The sequence below is a fragment of the Coffea arabica genome, chromosome 6c (genome assembly GCF_036785885.1).
Source record: "Coffea arabica cultivar ET-39 chromosome 6c, Coffea Arabica ET-39 HiFi, whole genome shotgun sequence".
Taxonomy (NCBI): Eukaryota; Viridiplantae; Streptophyta; class Magnoliopsida; order Gentianales; family Rubiaceae; genus Coffea; species Coffea arabica.
Window position 1 is genome coordinate 48,007,669 of NC_092320.1, and position 22,231 is coordinate 48,029,899.

Genomic DNA, 22,231 nt, shown 5'->3' on the forward strand with positions numbered 1-22,231 from the left:
ATAAACAGAAGTCACAATTATTCAAGTCACAAATTGCAAGTACAAGTAAACTAGTTAAGCAACAAGTCATGCGAGTGGTACACTCACCAATCAAATGCAACCCTTCACTTGAACGCTGGTTCGTCCTCTTGAACCATCTCGAGTCCTGCGGTCACATACTATAGTAAAAGACTAGCAAGACAAAACTAAAATACATGAAGAACTTAAGGTTTCTAAGACTTCATTTCCTTTTTCTTAAACCTCAATTCCACTGATAAATCATACCCAAAATAAAAGACCAACTCCACACTTAAAGTGGAAAATGAAAGTAAAACAGTTCTAAGAGAACAGAATTTCTCAGCTTTGCGTAACACTATTTGAAAAATCATATCTTAAGTTTTTTAAGTCCAAAATTGATAAACTTTATACCGTCGGAAAATAGGCACAAAGGGTTACAATTTCTCTGAGACACATTTGTAAGATTCAGTCTCTAAGTCAGTCAAATTCGAGTCTCAAGTTGCTACTTCATCCAGTAAAAGACAGAACAGGTATGCAATTTCAGTCAATTTGAAAAATCACAGATATTCATGGGAATTGAGAAAAGGTTGAGATGTTGATGGATGACAGTACTCTGACTCTAGTTTCAAACGCAATAAATGGAACTCAATTCCGACTTTTCGACAACAAGATATAGTAGATTTTCGAAAACTGTCCAAGGGTTCCTGCGGACAAATTTACAGTAGCACCTCCTTTGTTTTTAGCAATTTTTCCAGCCAATTCAAGGTTTCATTCTCACCACAAAACAGTCTCAAATCAAAGCATATACATACCAAGCCAACAACTCACTAAATCAAGCATATAACCATCCCCTACTCAAGCTAGAAAATGAAACCCTAAGTTGGAATTCCTACTCACAAGCTGGAACTTTCTTTAGTCATGTCAAACTAGCATATAAAACCTATATATTTCACATAGCAAAACTACCAAGCCATGGCCAACACTTAAGCATCATATGTGGGCAGAAAATTACTATAAAAACTGAAATTTTCACATCACAATTTCAAACCATGAAATTTTCTCATGAAACTACCGAAATTGAAACCATAAACCACTAGTTTGCATATATTTGAAGTAGAGGAAAGTTTCTTACCAAAGTTACCTTATACCTTCAAGAAAGATGGAAACTTAGTGCTTGTCCTCCAAAAAATCTCTCCACTCAAGTCCTTAATCTTCCCTAGTGAACAACTTTTATGGAGTATTTTGCAAAATCTATAGTTGGAACTCAAGATTCAAGCAAGGAATAGAGGTTGAAGTTGAAGCTTTCTTTCTCTCTTTCTCTCAAGGTGGTTCGGCCATGGAGGGAAGGAAATGGAAGAGTTGTTGGTCCAAATTTGTTTTCATTCAAGAGGTAAGAAAGTCTTTGGTCAAGGTCAAAGGTCCAAGAGTTTGGTGACAAATGTTTAGCCAATATTAATCCTCATCTTGTTATCTTTCAATCACTAAATTGTCTTGCCAACATCTAATTATCTCTTAACACCTTATAAAATAATATCCGGTTATGCAAAACTTCACCTAGTCGTCAAAAATTTATCGCACTTACCGCACTAGCAAGTTTCACGTCCATAACACACTTCAAACTTAACATGTACTAACTTATACCAAGAAAATGATCTAAAAACTTGACTTACTTATAAAAATATCGAGGAAATTAAGGCAATAGTTTAAAGTAAAAAAAATGCATTCAAAGAAATAAATAAAATACAATCTAATTTTTCGGGTCTTTACACTTCTCCTTGCGGTGCCATGTGGCAATATAACAAGTAAGCAAGAACCAACTTGTTCTTATAACTTAGTAAGAAAAGGAAGATGATCTTTTCCATAAAAAATTATGCAATTTAAGGGAAAGATGATTATAGATATTGCAATTGGTCGAACATATACCCCAACTGCAAACTTTTTTTTTTTTGCAGATTTCCGAATTAATACTGAGAATCAAACATAAGACAAAGCATTTCAATTGTTACATGTTATACATTTGTGGTCTTACTTACTCGTCCAAAATTTAATATCTGGACTAATAATTCTTTTTAGAAAAAATGGTATAGCCATTCTTTTGTCTTCATTGCCGACAATGTTTGAAAGTTAACACTAATCATTTAATACGATTTTAATGTTCCAAAGTAATTGTATTGTGTAGATAAATTTTTATAAAATTAAGTTAAAAAAAAATTGAATAGATGTTATGTGATACTGCACATTACAGTTACTATAGAGAATTTTTTATTGAATTGCAAAGAAAATATTCAGACCAAAGATTAATTTCAAATGTGAATCTTAAATGTCCTTTCGCCATTTGTTTGGATAAGAGTTTATTTGGATGATTTATTTGAGATAATTACTGGAGCACTTTTTGTGATGTGATATATGTGAGATAAAAAGGTGATTGGAATTTGTGTAGTAAATTATTTTATTTCAAATTATCTCAATCCAAAGACACTCAGTTCTTACAAATTTCCTTTTATTTTTAAAGGCACTTACAAGTTTACTTAATCTCAAAACTAAATATCGAAGTACTAATAATTGTGTGGTGAAGAATTGTAGAAAATTCAAATACACTAGAGCATTTTCCTCGCTGCCCTCCGTAACTCTTTTGGCTTGTGATATTGTAAGAGCAAAAATTAGTTGGCGAGGTAATTTTTCGAACTCAATGACAACTTTTCCCTTACATTGTTAAAGTCAACTTAACTCTCATAACATCATTTGGCCTGATGGTAGTTGTTTGTTACTTCTGTTTTCTTTCCCTCCCTCTCCGCCACAGTTAGGGTGTAAACGGAACCAATTAAATCAAATACCCTAATATTTCAGCTTCTTGATTATGTTAAGGGATTTAAAATTTTGTTCAAATTTAGTTTATTTATCTGCCAAAATTAAAGTTGAATGAGTTTTTGTCAAGCTAGAGTCGAGTAACTTAAAATTTTTACATATAAAAATTCAATCTTATACTAATTGAATCAAGCTTTTAAAATTTTTACATATAAAATTTAATTTTATACTATCAAAACGCTCTCCAAGCTCGAAAGTGTTCTTACCAAGGCACGCTGTATTCAAGTTGTAGCAGCAGCTTGGCTTTATTTACCAGTTGTGTTCCTCTCCCTTAGCAAATTCCCAGACTTAAACTGTGGAGCTTCGCATCCCTGAATTTCTGCCTTCATATCTTCAACGATTAAAATTGCAAGAGTCCATACACCCACCCAAAAATACTTCACTAAGAATCCAGTCGCTTACCCTCTTCCTTTTCTGATTTTGGTCGGATACAGTTTTGCTTTGCTTGGCAATTGCACTGATAAAACTACTGATTGGGCTAGAAATTTCAGTGCTTCAGGCGAACAACAGCTCGGAAATAGGACAATTTCTTCCCCTGGCCTCTGGAATTGAACCGAGGACACTTTCGACAGCGGAATAGCAAGACAAATCAGCCTAGGACGGGGCCTTAACCCCATCCATCACATCCTGATTATCGACTGTGTTGTTGCTCGCCGCCTCCTAGACAGGAATGACATAAAGACGGAAAGGACTTTTGGTTAAATTGAAGACATTAACTCACCGGGGAAAATTGTCCTTTTAACTACAGATTGCTCTGGCAATATCGCCAGTCCTCTGTTCCCCTCATCACTGAAACACGTGAGAGAATCCCCCCCCCCCCCCCAACCCAAATTACCTCTTTCTTTCTCCTGTCTTGCCGGCTTAGTCTACAACAATCGGTAGAAACTCTTCATCTGCTCAACCAAAATTCAGGTACTCTCCAATACTAATTCCCTATTACTTTCTTAGCTGAATTTACTTGTTAGCGCCGAGCTTTTGCTTTCGCCTTTTCAACATGCAATGGGATGCTTTCGTTAGTTTGATTCTCTTAGCCTAGCTTATAGCTCTTGAATTTTGCAAGTTTTCTGGGCCTTTCTGAAAACCACTTTTCATGGTTAACAAATTTATGTATCTATGTATTGGTCCTTTTGCTCTATTGGAATTAATGCTGTCATGGGTTTGCTTGAATTCTGTGTCAAATTTGCTTCTGGGTTTTGATTTTCAAATTAATATTCGTTAAATTGAAGCTTTTGTTGCTAATTAACTTGGGTTATTGGGGTTATCGCTTTCCAGTTGGTTGTGAAGACTAGGAGTTTTAGGTCTTGTGGTTGTAGTGCTAATATTTCTTGCATACTGATCCTAGTAGCAGCAGCAGTTTGCGCATGATTGTGTGGGTTGGAAGGATTGGGTTTCATAATTGAACTGAATAAAGATTGATTTTACTGAGTAGGTTAGCATTTTTGAGGTTTGCACTTTATTCAAAGATGTCCTTTAGTTATTGAAATTGTATTGACCTTGGTGCATTTTAACGATAGCTTAAGTTTCTGCTATGCCAGTTGGCTCATTTTCCAGTAATGAAGTTGGACGCTGGAGTCAAAGGAGGCAAAAGCTTCAAGAAACCTGTTTTCGGAACTCCTCTGGTTCAACTTAATGGAGAAAATGAAGATGCTTCTCGCTTAGTCGGTGGCATTATTGAGAAGGGTAGTTTTTCAGTCTCATCAGATACCCCTGCCCCTTCCTGCATACCTCCTCCTCGCCCCACTGCCCTTCCTTTTCCAGTGGCCCGTCACCGCTCCCATGGCCCTGTAAGTCCTGTTCCCTCCTACTACTTCCCCCCCACCCTCTCTTTTCGGTCAAGAGGTTTAATATGTGTTTTGGTTAATCTGTTGTCTTTAGCACTGGACTTCAGTTGGTGGTGGCAGTTTCAGCGGTGATGATAGGGATATGGATGATACTGAAGAAGGGGAAGAGAAGGGTTTTAGTGGGTTTGACTCTCTTGCTGCTTTTGCCAAACCAGTTCCAAGAAGGAAGAGGGAAGGTTTGGATTTATCTCGGTGGCGGGACATAATGGGTGGTGAGGGTGATTCTTCTGGAGAGCGTAAGCACGTTGTTGTTGAAAAGTCCACAGCTGTCAGCCCTCTGGCTGAAATTTCAGATGATAGTTTAGAAAAGAGTGCTGTTGCTTTGGCCATGGACTTGGATACGGAAGGCAAGAATTCTGTTGATTTTCAAGAGATGAAAGAGCAACTATCAGATTTGCCAACTGATCTCGCCCAACAAAAGAACACAGCAGATGTTCATGTTGCTCAACAGTTTTTGCAGATGGGAGGAACATCAAGACATAGGATTGCAGAAACGGAGGAAGATATTATATCAGAGAGAGGGCTGGGACTTCCAGAAATTTTGGGCAACGAAATGGAAGTTGATAGGCAGTCTGTAGATGAATCTGAGGCATTGAATCTTGAGAGTCAAATTGATGCTGAGAATCGCACTCGAATAGGGAGAATGTCATCTAAAGAGATCGCAGAAGCACAGGCTGAGATAATGGCAAAGATGAGTCCTGCATTGATAGAGGCATTGAAAAAGCGGGGACAAGACAAGTTGAAAAAGAAAAAGTGCCCTCGTTCAGATAAGGATAAGGCTACAACTGCTGTAGTGGGCACTCTGCAAGATGAGAGCATTTTGTTCGATGCACATGGACTTCCCCATAGTGATAGCTCTGACAGGGTTATCGAAACAGGTTCAAAAGAGACATGGATGAAGCAAGGGAATGAAGTTGGTCCTGGACCCAGCCCAAAGAACAGCAGTTTTTGGGATTCTTGGAGCAAAAGAGTAGAGACTGTCAGAGAAATAAGATTTTCCCTGGATGGCAACATGATAAAATTTAATGTTCTCCAGGCGACAAATACAGGTAAGGCTGAGGTGGTTCTTGTGTTTGGTAGGCAAAAGGAGAGGAGCATGGTGAACAGAGAGGAGGGGGGCACTATGTAGTTCCTGGGTCAAACAAATATTTTTGCTGCTAATTCTTTTGGTGTTCAAATCCCCTTTTGTTAATAACTGCTAACTAAAGTAGAGTGAGTATTCTTAGTAACTTGAGCACATATGCTGTTTATCCTGAATTACGATTCAAACTTCTGTTTAGGACACCTAAGTTGCTCTATTGAATTTCTTAAACTACTTGTTATTAAGCACTCTTTAGATGAATAATGGCCATCTATGATGGATATATTGATCCAATTGAAAAATTCATCTAATAAATGATTTTAATAAATATGTCAATTTATTCCTTTTTGTTTATCTCGCAGATTGAGTCAAGATGCAGTCTGTTAGTTTATATGCAGTTTATAAAGGAAGTAGATACTGCTTTCTCTAATGATCTTTCGCTCCCCCTTTTTTTCCTTTCTTTGTGTTTGTGTGTGTGTTGTTCTTGCTTTCCCATGTTAGATCCTATATCCATCTTTAATCTAATGAGACCTTACAAATTGTTATATTGGTTTTCTTCTAATATATCTGTGGCACAAACTTTTGAGTAAATAAAGCGAGTTATCTGCTTGTACTTATGCCTCATGATGAATTATAATGATTCCCCAAGATTGACTTGCCCCTATCTTATTAGGTAGTACGTCTGCCGGAAGTCAATATACTGTAAATAATGTTGCTGAACGAGACTTGCTTAGAACTGAAGGTGACCCTGGTGCTGTTGGATACACCATCAAGGAAGCAGTGGCTCTAACTAGAAGTGTAGTAAGTTTAGATGTTTTGCCTGTGACACTCTTTGGTCCCTTGGTCTTGTTGACTTGTAATGAAGGCCTGGTGGCATTATTAGCCTCATTCTGAACTGCATTATTCAGGTTCCGGGTCAAAGAGCTCTTGCACTACATCTTGTTGCAGCCATACTTAATAGGGCAATACATGGCATCTGCAAGAAGAAAGTTGGATACAGCTTGAAATACGCTGAAACAGATGGAGATTGGGAGGCTATCTGGGCTTTTTCTCTTGGCCCAGAACCTGAGCTTGCTTTATCACTGAGGTATATCCATAGATATTGCGGCCAGAATTCCTTCACCTCTTTTTGTTTCTTTGGACATGACTCTGATTTTATATTCCTCTTTGCAAGTATGTTGCATGTTAGTTCATCACTGTCATTTTGGACAAATCTGGATGGATCAGCAGTTCTTATTGAATTGCGCCCGTCTTTGTCATGTTTCATCTCTGTATTACATGTCTGAAAAACTTATCAAAAGTGATATGTATGTTTTGTCTGCTCTTAAAAGTTCATTTTTTGCTTTTTCGTGAAAAAATTTTCCTGCTTTTGTTGTTGTTCTGTGTTTTAAATGCTGCCAGTAAGGGCTGATGGTCATTGGCACTTTTGATTGAACAATTAGATGATGCATTGAGTGGAATAGTTTAAGTTTGATTTTTTGGATAAGCATGTAAAATGACCCATAAATGTCATTGAACTGTTGTTGGTCCATATCGTTTAGGCTTAATTGTCTGGTCCTGATGTTAATTGGATTCTTCATATCAATTTCCACTTTATTGTCCATCGCTGGCTCCATGAACTATTTCATCTATCATTTTGGTATCTTGGTAGGCCCTTTCTCCACCACCTTTCTTGAACGTATGGGTAGAAAAGAATCTTTGCACTTTTATTTTCGACTACAAACCCCTTAGTTATATCAGCTCTAAAATTGGTTACACCATGACTCTTCCTCCCTGATAGGTTGATGCATGTCTCCTTATCCTGCTGTTTCTTGCTTGTAGGATTTGTCTTGACGATAACCACAATTCTGTGGTTCTATCTTGTGCCAAAGCTATTCAGTCCATGCTGAGCTTTGATCTGAATGAGAATCTCTTTGATACCTCAGAGGTACGGTTGCATTAGTCAAATTATATTCTTGTCTTTTGCTTCTTGATGGCTGAAAAACAAAACTATGGATAAAGTAGTGTATTTTTATGCGTCTATTTTGTCATAGATTCACTTCGTGTGATGCTTCCTTTTTCAGAAGGCTCCATCCACTCAGGATGACATTCCTACTGCTGCTGTATTTAGAAGCAAACCAGAGATTGATGTTGGTTTTCTTCATGGTAGCTTTTGGAAGTACAGTACTAAACCAATTAATATTCTTCCCTTACCTAAGGTTAATGATGACAATCCTGAAGGTGAGCATACAATTCAGGATGATGTAGTTGTTTCTGGTCAAGATGTAGCTGCAGGTTTGGTTAGAATGGGAATCCTCCCAAGGATACGCTATTTGTTGGAGGTACTCATAAATTGGCAAATATGGTGTTTGTCCTTCCATTTGGCTGAATAACTGCATTACACTTTGTTAGTAACCATTCTGAGCGATCTTTTATCTGCTGCCAGACGCAGTCTTCAGCCTCTTTGGAGGAGTGCTTGCTTTCTATACTTGTTGCAGTTGCAAGGCATTCCCCAACTTCTGCAACTGCGATCATGACGTGCCATAGGCTGGTTCAGACAGTCATTAACAGATTCTTGGCTGAGGAACAAATGGAAATCAATCCTTCAAAGATAAAATGTGTGATCCTCTTGAAAGTAAGAACATCCTGTGCAGTCTTTGTAAACTTGCTTTTTTCATTGATGTATTAATAATGCTGTAGGGTAGATGTTCTTTGCACTCATCAGATTGTTGTTGGTTACTTTTCTTACTATGTGAAAGGTGCTAGCTAGGACTGACAAGAAGAATTGCTTAGAATTTATCAACAGTGGGATTTTCCAGAAGGTTACTTGGCATTTAGTTCGATATATGTCTCTTGACCAGTGGATCAATTCTGGAAAGGAGGTCTGTAAACTTTCGTCAAATCTCTTGGTTGAACAATTAAGATTATGGAAGGTCTGCATAACTTATGGTTATTGTGTATCTTACTTTGCGGATCTGTTTCCTGCCTTGAGCATTTGGTTAAATGTGCCTACTTTTCAAAAGCTACTTGACCGTGATGTCCTTGGTGAGTTTGTTGCAGTCTCCAGGGAAGTTTATCTTGTTCTGGAGGCTTTGACTAAAAGACTTCCAAATTTTTATTCATCTAGCGACAAGATAACAGATGGAAATGCCGAAGAGATGGAGAGTTGGTGTTGGAGTTACGTTGGTCCACTGATAGATTTAGCTCTTGACTGGACAGTGTTAAAAAATATTACACCTCTATCCAGATTCATTGACTGGCAAAATCGAGAAAATGAGGATAACATGTTGCAAGATTCAGTTATGAATTCATTATTGTGGGTGATTTCCTCTGCTTTGCACACAATTTGTAGTGTACTGGAGGCTGTGATACCAGCTGATACTTCAGAATTTAGTGGGGGGTGTCTGCCATGGCTGCCTGAGTTTGTTCCCAAGGTTGGACTAAAACTTATCAAGAGCGGGTACTTTCACTTCTCAGGAGCAGATGTCTGTGATTTCAATGTTGCGGAAGGGGGTTCTTTTGTCAAGTTTCTATGTCATCTGAGGTATAAATGTGGACTAGAAACAGCTATAGCTTCTTCTTCTTGCCTCCAAGGGTTAATCCAAATCATTTCTATTGTGGACAAGTTAATCAGGTTAGCTAACCCTGAGATTGATAATCTGTCATCTGAATTCCTGGGTGTGCCAAGAGAAGATAAGATTCTGGCTGATGGGATACTTAAGTCCTCTGTGGCTGAATTAAAAACTTTGCTGGCAAGTTATATGAAGTTTACTTTTAAGCGCCCGAATATGCAGTCAATTGAGATGTTTGGCAGAGGTGGGCCTGCTCCAGGAACGGGTGTGGGTTGGGGAGCCTCAGGTGGAGGGTTTTGGTCCAAAACTGTGTTGCTGGCTCAAGTAGATGCAAGATTAATCACTCGCTTGCTGGAAATTTTTCAGAATTTCTGTGTAAATGATCAGTTAACAGTTGACAATTTACCCAGCTTTCTGCGATGGATTAATACTGCCATGGAAGTTTGTTTAACAGCGGGACCTAGGGATAGATCCATGGTGGATAAAATATTTGATCTGCTGTTCCAAGTTCCTGTCTTGAGGTGCCTTGAGTTTGTTATATACAATTTTCTTCATGTTAATAAGATGCTGAAAGTTTTCGAGTGGAAGTATGAAGAAGAGGATTACCTTCTCTTTTGTGGTGTGTTGGCCGCTCACTTCAAAAGCAGATGGCTGTCTGTGAAAAAGAAATCTAGATCTATTGAAGAAAATCAGGATGCTAGACAAAAAATGCTGAAGAAAGGCAATTTTCCACTTGAAACAATTGATGAGGAGATGAGTGCATCATATTTGGACAATACTGGTGTGACTACTTTGACCAATGAGTGGGCTTACCAGAGGCTGCCTCTTCCCGCTTATTGGTTTCTTAGTCCAATGTCAAATATGTGTTGCAGTACAGATGCTAACGTTCACAAAGCTTATAATACCCAAAGTGTTGAGCAGGAGCAAGCTGGTCTTCTCAGAGTTGCTCAGGCTGGACTTTTCTTCCTTTTAGGTCTTGAAGCAACATCTGCCTTCCTTAGCACTGAGTCCTACTCTTCTGTTCATAATGTTTCAGTTACTTGGAAATTGCATGCTTTGTCTGTGATATTGATTGATGGGACTGGTGTTCTTGAAGATGAGAAAAGTAGGGATGTTTATCAAACTTTGCAGAGTGTCTATGGGCAAACTGTTGATAAGCGAAGATTGTCTGAAGCAGGAGATAAAATAAATGGTGGTTTGTTGCAATTTCAGTTAGAGATAAATGAGAGCTACTCTACATTCCTTGAAATGCTTGTGGAGCAATTTGCTGCTGTATCCTATGGTGACTTGGTTTTTGGGCGGCAAATTGCTGTTTATCTTCATCGATGGGTTGAAGCTCCTGTTAGACTTGCTACCTGGAATGCACTATCTAATGCTCATGCTCTTGAACTTTTGCCACCTCTGGAGCAGTGTTTTGCTGAAGCTGATGGATATCTTGAACCTGTTGAGGTACTAGATAGAACTCTTAAAGTTCTTGCTGATTAAATTATTTTAATCTGTCCCACCGTGCTGTTTGTTCCTATTTGATCGAGAGCTACTTTGATGTAATTTTATTTGACAAATTATCTGTCATTGAAGTGTAAATACCAAGTCTTAGGTTGAAGCTGCCCTCTAAATAGATCTATTGCATATTTTTGAGTAGTGCATCATAGGATTAGATTTCAGCATTTTTTAATACCTCCCATGCCTCAAACACCTGCAATGAGACACAGACCAAACAACATTCTATTCTTGATGCTTTTGTTTTTGGGAGCGGGAGATAGTAATTCATGAATTGGTCAATGTATCTGTTTTTGTGTCTTACTGCTTATTTTTCCCGGTTTTACAGAATTTATTTCTTCTGACACAGAGCAAGTGTTTGGTTTTGATTTTTCTTTTTTTGGTTTTTTGAACTGTTTTATCTACTTTTTTTTTTTGTATTTTGCATATGCAGGATGATGAGAAGCTCTTAGAAGCCTATGTAAAATCATGGGTTTCTGGTGTTCTTGACAAAGCAGCAACTAGAAGATCATCCTCGTACATCTTGGTCTTGCACCACCTTACGTCTTTTATTTTTGGCAATGGCATTGGTGATAAGCTATCGCTCCGAAATCAGCTTGTAAAATCTCTCTTGCGTGACTTCTCTCGTAAAGTAAACCATCAGGTGGGCTAGTTACTTTTCAGTTGGCTGCTAATGAAGTTGGATTGCAATTTCTCCTCTCTTTTAACTTTGGTGCTCCCTGATTTTATCAAACTGACAATGTTCCATTTTCTTCAAGTCTGTCTTCCTTCATATATATTTTTTTCCCGGGGGCAGGTTCTGGGGTTTGTGACAGGGACTACAATTATTGTTCAAATATCTACTCAAGTTGTATTCGTTGACCCAGATTCCAGTCGGTTAAACAAGTATTTTACCTGGTTTTCATTTTTCCTTGTCAAATCCAAACTGTTTTTTTGATGACAGGGCATGATGATGAATCTGCTGCAATATGAGAAGCCAACCACTGGCTCAAAGCGTGGACTTGTTGAAGCTTGGCAGGTAGAGAAGAGATTAGTGGTATTGAGAGATGCTTGTGGAGGGAACTCTTTGTTGCTGAATCAAGTGGAAAAGCTCGATCAAGCACTGAAGAAAGAAGAGTCAGCACATAGTGTATCATAAACTAATACTCTTGTCTAGGTCCATGTGTGTATATATACTTGTGCTTGGTTATGGACAGCAGGCATGCAGCGCCGAAGTGTATAGCATGAATTTTCTAACTAGGGGGAAATCTTAGAAGACCATAGCCATGTACCTAGTTTGGATTGGGGTAACTTAACTTGAGATCCTGTGGAGGTTAGTTTAGGTGATTTATCGTCCTTTGAAAGTCAAATCTTCAAGGGTCTATTTTTCCTTAGTTTTTGGCTTTCCAACTAATTAAAATGGATAATTTTAGTCCTTTCGTTAACTTGGCTCGTTATGTTGGATAAAAACATCTATTGATAAAGAATTCAAAATGTGCCTAATCAACCTATTGTTTGACAAATCAAGAGAGCCCAAATGTAGGTTTGGAGGAATTTCACTAAAGAAATTTGATTATTTGAGAGATATAGAAAATTCAAATTTGGAACGATGCCAAGACTTGTTAAAATATTCCCAAAAAATGAATTATATGCCTGGTTTATGCCAATAAAAAGGAATAATTTGAGAAACCTTCTTGAGGTTTTCGACTATTGTAGGAAGCTCCCTTCTAGTTTAAAAAATTACACCTACCTTTCCTATGATTAGCATTTCAGTAACAATGTAGACCAAATTTCCTAATTTTGTTCTAAAAAAAAATTCTAAAATATCCCTTTATTACTTAGAGGAGGGAAGCTCACTAATAAATTTTTTTCACATTGCAACTATTATAAACGATATAATCACCACCCTATTGAACTCAATAAACCACTTCATCTTAATTCCTATATTCTCACAATTTTGATAGCCTACCATTGCCACCCCCAAAGCTTCCCATGCAAATCAATTGTGACAATTAAAGTAAAGTTTGCATTCAACCTAATCTTTAGCTTCATTTTTTTTGTTTGCCTAATTCAATGTTTGAATTAACCAATGTCACTATCCAAACTCAATCCAAATGGGTACAACCTTGTTGATGTTAAAATAATCTAACCCACCAAGAATAAAAACACGAAATAACCAAAAGCAACACTAGAGACCACATCCCATGTCTCTAGGCAAATCTGATTGTAAATTTTATATTCCAAAATTCTTTTTTACACAATTGGCATAATACCATAACCTTCATCAATCCATGTTCCCTTTTCGGCTATCAATTTTATTTTCTTTTATGTACTCTGTATCATTGTCATCTTTTTCACCGTCATTTAGTTTGACAACAAATATGATCCGGCAACTTGTCATTTTGCAATTTCAATTCAATAATACTTATAAAAAAAGGAAAAAAAAGAGAGGACCTATTTGCAGAAAATAGTGGATTATGAGATGCAGGAGAACGAAGGTAAGAGAGAGAGTCAGAGAGATAGAATAAGAGTTTATTTTATGTGACAACCGTTGCTTTAGAATAAAGACTAGTTGTAATTGGAGGGCTTTTTTTTTTTTGTTTGTAGGATTATTTATAAGTAAAGGATATTATAGTCATTTTACTACATGAATGGAAGTTAGTATAAATATTCAAACTTGAAGGGAGGTAAGCGAAATTGTCATCCTTAAAAAAAAAGCACATGTACCCAAGGAATCTAGAACAATATCAAAAAATGAGTTAAATTCCAAATGAAGACAACTCAATTTCTTCAAGTTACTTGTCCTTGCTGAAATTTCTCTGTTCAAGGTTTTGGGTTTTTAATTGATTTTGGTCAATTTCAATAATTGTAGATTTGATAAATTAGTTTTATGAGTCAAATTGGAGTAAAATAAATTTACCTTAGCATATATTCTATGAAGACAGAAGCGCCCTTGGTTATGTCCCTAACGTGCATGTGGTAATGTTTCTATTTATCATAACGACTCAAGTTGACGGAAAAATTACACAACAGATCTTCTGTCCCAAATCTATCTCACTTCCTATCCCACTCCTTATTGTGCCCAGTTTCTTTTAATAAACCAATCGTAAAAACCATTCGGACCACATTAAGTTAACCGAATAGCCAACCAAAGAACTAAGTAGAGAAACAAAATCTGTTTAACCGGAGCCCATTACAATAAAAAATCTACCAAAAAACACCATTAAAGGGCAGAAAAAATTTCACAAAATCACGATTAAGAGAAAAAAAAAACCTAACAACCTCTGCCTGTTGTCTCCTACATCTCGTATCTCCATTGCATAAGTTTTGGCCAAGGTATATTCATGATTAATTTACAAGTGTTGGAGGAGAGTACACGAACAATCTCTGATCTTCAAAAAATAACCACATTGGAATTGACAGCTACTAAAAAGTTCGGTAGGGCTAAGGCGTGTAGAACGCTCTCTTTAAGACGATACGCGCCCCTACGGTACTTTTCAAACCGATGCAGAAGGTCTAGCGCGCCGCCTCCAGGATACAACAGCCCAACTCTATAGTTGTTACTTCTCTTTGATCTGCACAACCAAGAGAAGCAGAAGCTTCCCAATATCTTTCTTTGCCCAAAGAAAACAGAATGAAGGAGAAAGAAATGAATGTGAGGAGGATAGTATTTTAGAGTGATTTTTTGTTGAAAGAAGTGTGTGTAAAATTCTTTAGAGAATCCCACTATTTATAGGCTACAAAACCTTAGGTAAAGGAAAAACCAATGTGTAACAGTTTTTTTTCATATTAAATTGTAGTTAATTGGTAGAATTTGTAACCTAAAGAGTTAATTCACATTTGAATGGGTTATAAAGACTTATTCAAATAATTCTTTTGTAACTCTCACAATAATACATTTGACCAAATAATTATTTTGTAACTCTTATTCAAATAATTATACAATAACTCCATTCAAAATGCAATGTAACTCCCACAATTATAATTTTCATAACTCGCCAATAAATTCTATTGTAACTCCTTGTAAAGATTTGGCGAAAAATTAAGATTTTGTTAAAATACACCAACAACAAGTTTAGGCTATGTTAATTCTCTTACCTCCCTCAACAGTTTTACTAGTATAAGTTTCTCTGAAGACGAGAAAAACCTTAGGTGAACTATTACTTGCTGGCCGTTTCCTATCTATACTAATGTTTCTTGATATTACAGATTTTCAAGTTAATTTTTTTTGTTTTTTGTTTTTATAACACTTTAGATCCCAACATCCACAAAGGTTATGATGTGATGCCTTGAGTTCAATAACACATCAACATGCATCAATCAACTTTGTCCTTGGTAAGAAAAAAACTTCATTACTTAATTAATTTTTATTGGTTCTACAAGTCACAATTATGAAATAATGCATTTTTAACGATGTATAGGATTTGTGTTTGTAGGCACAAAATCTACAAAATGATGAGGATATTGACCAACCGGTGGTTAAAAAATGAAATTTAAAAGAAAGATGAATGAAGGCATTAGAGAACAAGAACAAAATGTTAGTAGGCACAAGGTAGTTTAGACGAAAGGTCATGTACCTCGATATGCTTTTATACTTTGGTTGGCATGTAGAAAAAGGTTGAGTAGAGTAGACAGATTGAAGAGATGGGGCGTATTAGTTTCAATGGAGGAGTGTGCTTTTTGTATGGAAACAGAGGAAAGCATGGCTTGCTTGCTTGTTCTTCAATTGCAGGATTACTTAAATGGTTTGCAGAAAGTACAGGGGCTGTGTGGGGTATATGGAGGTAAGTATTCTCCAGAGCAAGAGCTGAGTTGGTTAGTGCACTTACAATCAAACTCCTTTAGTCACAATCTTAACCAGCTGGCTTTTGTTGGCAAGGAATGCTTGGGGATTGCACGCACGAAGGAAAGGCGCAGTGGGGATTCTGGAAATTATTTGTTTGTAGTGTTCAGTATGTGGTGACTTCATGGGGTAAAGTACCAAGGAATCAAGAGGATTGGAGCTTAGTAGTTGAGTGGGGAATTCCTAATACTTGTTTGTGTTAACTGTGTATAGACCTTGTTAGGGATAACTATTGAGATGTATTTATGTACTTGATCGAGGAACTCTTGTGTATTACCTCATTGCTGATCTTAAAAAAAGTTTACACTTTGCTCAAAAAAAAAAAAAAAAAAGAAGATGATTTTGAAGAAATGGACAATGAGATTGTGATCATGGATTAAAGCTTTTGAAGAAATGGACAATGAGATTATGGTCATAATGTTATGCCTGTTAGTGGAACTTGGCATGAGATTATCACTTTGTGCTTTTCAGTGGATTTGTTACACTTCAGCTCACTTTGATCTTTTTGATTAAATTTCTGTTAAGATTTGGAACCTTTCATCTCATCGTACCTTTTTTTCTCTTTTCATGTACAGAAATGTGAGTATTCTGTGTGTTCCAACATTGAGATTATTCTGATGAAGAACTATATATTTGTATTGAAAATGAAGCAAATTCTAGCCAGTTTGATGATCTTTTGTCATACAAGTTATAAATTAAGCACTGCAAAGGGGAAAAGGATAAATATTCTCATCATTCTAGTTGCAAAAATTCAATTGAAAGCAGTTTTCCAATTTATGAAGCTAGGGCAGCATCTATAACTGGCACATCTTCACTGGAAAATCTTGAAAGTGCTATTCAAGTAACAACAGGTAAAAATTGTCAAGTTACATTCGGCCCGTGAAACTCTTTAGAAGCTAGATATATCACGTCCCGTACCTGGAACGTAACACCGCCACGTCCTAGACAAAACTAAAAGCATAAGGCAACAAATTTCCAAAACAATTACATTCACTTTTATATAAGTTTTCTAAATCCACAAATACAAGATCATCCATAATAGCAATTCTTCATCTTCCAAGATAAAAGCAAAATTAAACTTTCTACAATATATACAATATTCAAATCCCATCATAAAGTATCTTATATAGAAGTACAAAAGTCATTCTCTAACCAAAGTCATCTCCATCTCTATTACCACCCACGAACTATCAAAGTCCACTTCAATGAACTCATCATTAACTGCATAATAACAACAAAGGGTGAGCGAAATCTCATTCTATAAGTAGCGCATGTATCTCATTATTGGGTCGAACATGTTACATACATAGTACATTTCAAATATCATTGACTTGTATATATAACTTTATAAGAACATGGCCATTATGAACATTTCAATGGCATATCATACATCACAAAAATAAAGGAACTCGAACTATAAGACAACAATTGATCCCGGATATCTAGTTGTTAAATTAACTGGTTAACATGATTTATAGTGCTAACTACAGCACAGGCTCGTTTCATATTGCTAATTACAATGCGGTTAGTCCGTTTCATATACCAACTACATGTGAGGAACTAGTCCTGTCAAAAGTTGCTTATACAAGAACTCAACAAGTGTAGCATTTCATCTCACAACTTAACATGGCAAGAGTAATAACAAATATCACAACGGATACATGTTCATGCCACTTTAGCAATTAAACAAGTAGCTGCCTTCAAAAGATATAGGATACATGCGCCACTTACCTCAGTCCAATGGATACCCATGCTAGTTCAAATAATCGGAATAATAGCTACCTTCCTTACCTAGACATAATAAAATCATAACCTTAAATCATACCAAGCAACTCCAAATTTTCATAAAAAGGAGCCTAATATTACCCTTAACCACTAATTCCTAACAAAAGATAATTTTCTCATCTTTCCTAATATTGATAAATCCTTGACAAAGATTCTAAAATTTTCCAATAGTCAGTTACCAACTATTCTACTTATCTAATATAACAATATGGGTGCTATGATGTTCTATTGCCTAATTTACTAAATAATAAGAGATTATCCTACATAAAATCATCATCCAAGGTTCAAAATGGTATACACAAACTTAATAGGTAAATATACTACCCACAAATACATTTATTTCATGTATAGTCAAAATAACTAAACTAAATTCGAAATAACATTAAAAGCCTAGCAAAGTCTCCATTAACCTCTCCAATTCCATTTCCGTTATAGCCCAACAAACCCAAGTGAAACTAATGATGAATACCAATGTTTAGTAGTTTTAAGAAACTAAAAAAACCTCCAATAAACTAAATTTAGGCAAATATAATCAAAGCCCTGAAATTCCAAGAAAACAGAAAAGTTTGACTAATTTTTAAAAATTTATCTTACATCCAAAAATCATTAAAATGTTACTGAAAATAGCCCATAAGAATTTGATCAAAGTGATATTTTTACTTTTCCAAACTCTAAATATTTTGGAAGAAAAGTTGAAAATATTAAACTGTAGTGAATAGTAACTGCCAGAGCTTTGACCGGCGATTGCCGGCAACTCTGATGACCAAATGCCATTAAATTTGATGAGGAGGTGATTGAAGTCATGGGCAATCAGATGATGGGGTCCATCCATAGTGTCGATGCTCCAGTGATGGCAAATTAAACCTCTAAATTTTGGTATTTTTTGGAGGCAATAGAAGGAAGAGAGAGATATAAAAGGGATAAATAAAATGAAGAAGAAGGTATGTTTGTGGGTATGGCTGATTAATAAATAATGTGGGAAGATATTTTATTTATTTACTTCATAAGTCCCTCAGTTTCTAACTTATCACATAATAGCCCCAACTAATATATCAACCTATCAAATTGCATTAAAGTATTGGGGTTGGTTATTACTTTCTACCCTCCTTAAAAGAAAGATTCATCCTCGAAACTTAGCTGACAAGATCCTCAAGATCATAATGCCATCCTCCAAGTTTAATAAAATATAAAACTCTAAATGCACAATTAGCAATTGCGTATTATTTACTCCAAATTATTCTTTATATGTTTTATCATCTTTTCTTCAATGCCATAAAAATATCAAGTACTTATTTCCCATTACATTTCCCTATTCCAACATGAACTACAAACTTCCAAAGTATTTTCAATCAATTAACTCTATATTTAATTAGCTTATATATATTCTACGATATCAATTTTGATGTCTACATTGACCTTACATCTCAAAGGTAATTTGTACTATATATTAACCCAATGCATCTAAGTACATTTCAACAAGAAGTTCTAATAATATTGATGAGCAACCCTAGGGGAAGACCCTCCCAACCTTGTAATTATCAGAGTTGGATTTTTTCTCCCAATGGAAATTGAACTCGATTGTTCTCATGAACTCAAGACTTCTGACACACAAAGGTAATCAGCAACCTTAAGCAAATAAAGATGGATGAAGAGACACCACGATTAGGGAACAAACTAATCGATAAAGTCTGATTTGAATCCTAAGCTATGAACTCAAGAATTCAAGAGTAAATTCGAATAAGAACTTGAAGGAAAATTCCTCACGATTTCTGGTTGTAACAATTTTCTCTTTCACTCATACAATAGGTGCCTTTTATAGGCTAAAACTAGGGTAAATCCAGCTCACATAAACCTGGAATAGGAATTCGTTTCGCATAAAGAGCCAGCTCTTTAAGACTTCCCGATAAAGCCCAATAAGTAATAAAAATACTCAACGACTAACAATTACTAAACTAGGCAGTCTTAAAACAACTACCAATTAAGCTAACAAGCATGAGATCATTCTTTCACTTCAAACATACAAGTGAACAAGGTAACTTCATGGTCCATCAAATCTTCAAACTTAACTTGCTCCTTGCTTATATGGTGAATGATCAAGGCTCGCAAAACTTCCTTCACCTTCTTGGATCTTGATCTTGTCATCGGATCACCAATGTTGACCAAAGGATCCTTGACCCAAGGTTGAAGTTGTTGCGCACCCATATCCGCATCATTCCCTCTTTCGTCCTCGAATCTTCAAAGTCTTCTCTTGAAAGTAATTTGTCCACAAATCGACGGTGCACTTAAAGGACAGTAATGTTGGAAATAGATGAATGACTACAAGCCATGTTGCATGTCGTTTGGTCAGTTTTGGGAAGCTCTCAAATAAGGACATGCGCCAAGGTAGGAAAGAGCTTGTGTAAGGCATGTTAAAATCCCAAGTGGCAATCCAAAACTTTCTAATATAAGGTAGCAAACAATTGAATTCCACTTCATGAGGGTTACTCGAACAAGCACAAGTTGAAGTTGACAAATTGAGCACTTGGCCACCAGCTTTTGGTGGAGTGAATAAACATGAAAGATCACCACCTTTAGTTGGAATAAGCACAAAATCAGGTTGTAAGTCTTGAATCAAAACTGGAAAATTGTGAACAGCTTTACAACCTACAAAAACAAAATAAACTTCAACTTGAAACAAATTTGAAATCGGGTAAAGAAGTAATGGTACATTATCAACTAAATGGTAAGAAGGTATAGAACAAGTTTTAAGTGTGAAAACTCCCTTTGACACTTCATCATTCCTTTCACCAATTGATTCGACTTGAGAAGGCATTGCTAGCCTTTTACACTTTCCTTCAAAATCTGCATAAGAAATACAAGTATTAGGATGGAAATTATACTCAAAAGAAGGTAAAGACGATGAATGAACCATAGGTCGCAAATGAGAGTCAAAATTTGGAATTCTCCCTTCATGGTGGATTTGACTTGATTCCCCTTTGGTATGGACAGATTTGAATTGAAATTGTTCCATGAGATGATTCCAAATAGATTCAATTCCTAAAAAATAAACTCCATGGAAGCTAGTGAATTGTACAAGTGACTTTGGAATGGAGTATAGCATGACTAACTTCACTTGACTTTGCTTAATCTGCACAAACGAAAAAACACTAAATAAAGCGAAGGTAAGTTCGTTAGGAAAACAATAAGCCCTCACATTTTTGCTCAAAATCGTCTCACTTTCTCTCTTTTCTTCCTTTTTACCACTCATCTTATCAGATTTTTTCATCTCTTTATCTAGTTTAACGTCCTCGATTGTTTTCTCATTATCAACCTCCTCAACAAATGGTTCAATAGGATGAGATACTCCTATGTTGGGAATAAGGTCAGTTATCTTCTTCTTAGAAAACTCACTTTGATAGCATCCATTTGACTCCATTTGTTTTTTGTGTAGAAGATATTGATATGTCTCCCAAAATGACTCCGCATAAGGTGGTTCAACTCTAAGTTTAGTTTTAGAAAATGTTGAATGAACCTTCTTATCACCTCTTGCATAAACCGGCTTTAAAGAGGTAGATTGCATGGAACCCCTCCTCTTGAGAGATTCATTCTCTCGTTGGAGCTGATTGTACAAGTCCGTAGAATAATGGAAGGGTACAAATCATTTCCTCATCACTTGCTTCATTTCAGTCTAAGTGTCAATCGGTTGTTCCCTATTTCTCCTCCTTGTGGCACATACTTGCTCCCACCAAATAGATGCATAATCTTGAAATTCAATAGCTGCAAGTTTCACCTTTTTCTCTTCAGAGTAATTGTAGACTTCAAACACTTGCTCAACTCGCCTAACCCAATCCAAGTAAGTTTCAGGATCATTTTTCCCATGAAAGGTAGGCTTCTTGGTCTTGATGGAACCAAGATTGTCATCGGTTCTCCTAGGTCGGTCTCGACCTTCCCTCGCTCCCCTTTGGCTTTTCCTTGATCAAAAGAAGGTGTTAGAATGATATCCCTCATCATCCGCATCATGATCAGCACTCTGAACACTCGAAACCCTATTGTATGTATCTCTGGTACCTCGCATCTCAATGGCAGCCAACCTGTCGGATATTTGTGTCATCACAACTTCATGTCTCTCCACTTGTTTTTGAAGAGTTTGGAGCACCAGTTTGAGTGATATGTCGGTTTCAAACGGCTTAGGCATGTTCCCCTCTTGAGACATGTTGTCCAACCTGCAAAACAAGTGTATCCAGTCTACCTTGTAAGCACTCGTGTATCACTCAAGGAAACACATTGACTCTCAATTTTTCTTCTCGAAATTCTTAAAACAACTCAAACTATCAAAAATTTCAGAATTAATTACCCTATAAGCAAGTAACAAGACACAAAGCAGAATTTTGCAAATCTTAGAAAACTCTACCCGAAACTAGAACTTTTTTTTTGAGCTGCTGTTTTTGCTGAGTTTTTTGTCAGTATTTTGGAGGGTAAGTGGTGCTTTTGGGGTGCTCAAATAATGTACGAACCAGTCCTCAAATTTCAGTCAAATTGGCTCGCAAATACTAGTTCAACCGATTTTAGAAACCCAAGAATTTAAAGGCGGTTTGGCTAAGGTGTTTGTGGCGGTTTAGGTTTGAAAACTGATTTGGAGGTGTTTGGGGCTGGTTAGGTCTTTTGGGCGTTGGAATTCAATTAAGATTGGAGACTCAAGAATTGAAAACCAATTAAGATTTGAAAACTCAAGTTTTGGGAAACCAATCAAGATTTGGAGACTAATCAAGAATTGGAAACCAATCAAGAATTGGAAACTCAAGATTTAGAA

General features: G+C 36.5%; 1 protein-coding gene across 2 annotated transcripts; it reads left to right on the forward strand.

The window, feature by feature from the left end:
• The first annotated feature begins 3,069 nt into the window (after positions 1-3,069).
• LOC113722581 (transcriptional elongation regulator MINIYO-like) lies at positions 3,070-12,259 on the forward strand. 2 transcript variants are annotated; one of them, XM_072053630.1, is made up of 11 exons: positions 3,070-3,774; positions 4,398-4,646; positions 4,738-5,752; positions 6,458-6,585; positions 6,693-6,871; positions 7,606-7,711; positions 7,848-8,105; positions 8,210-8,398; positions 8,523-10,784; positions 11,269-11,478; positions 11,779-12,259. In XM_072053630.1, exons 2-11 carry the CDS (start codon positions 4,416-4,418, stop codon positions 11,971-11,973), a joined length of 4,773 nt encoding a protein of 1,590 aa, XP_071909731.1. In that variant the 5' UTR covers positions 3,070-3,774; positions 4,398-4,415; the 3' UTR covers positions 11,974-12,259. The 2 variants fall into 2 exon arrangements, with proteins under 2 accessions (XP_071909731.1, XP_071909732.1); XM_072053631.1 differs by having other exon boundaries at positions 3,693-3,774; positions 4,414-4,646.
• Positions 12,260-22,231: the final 9,972 nt, after the last annotated feature.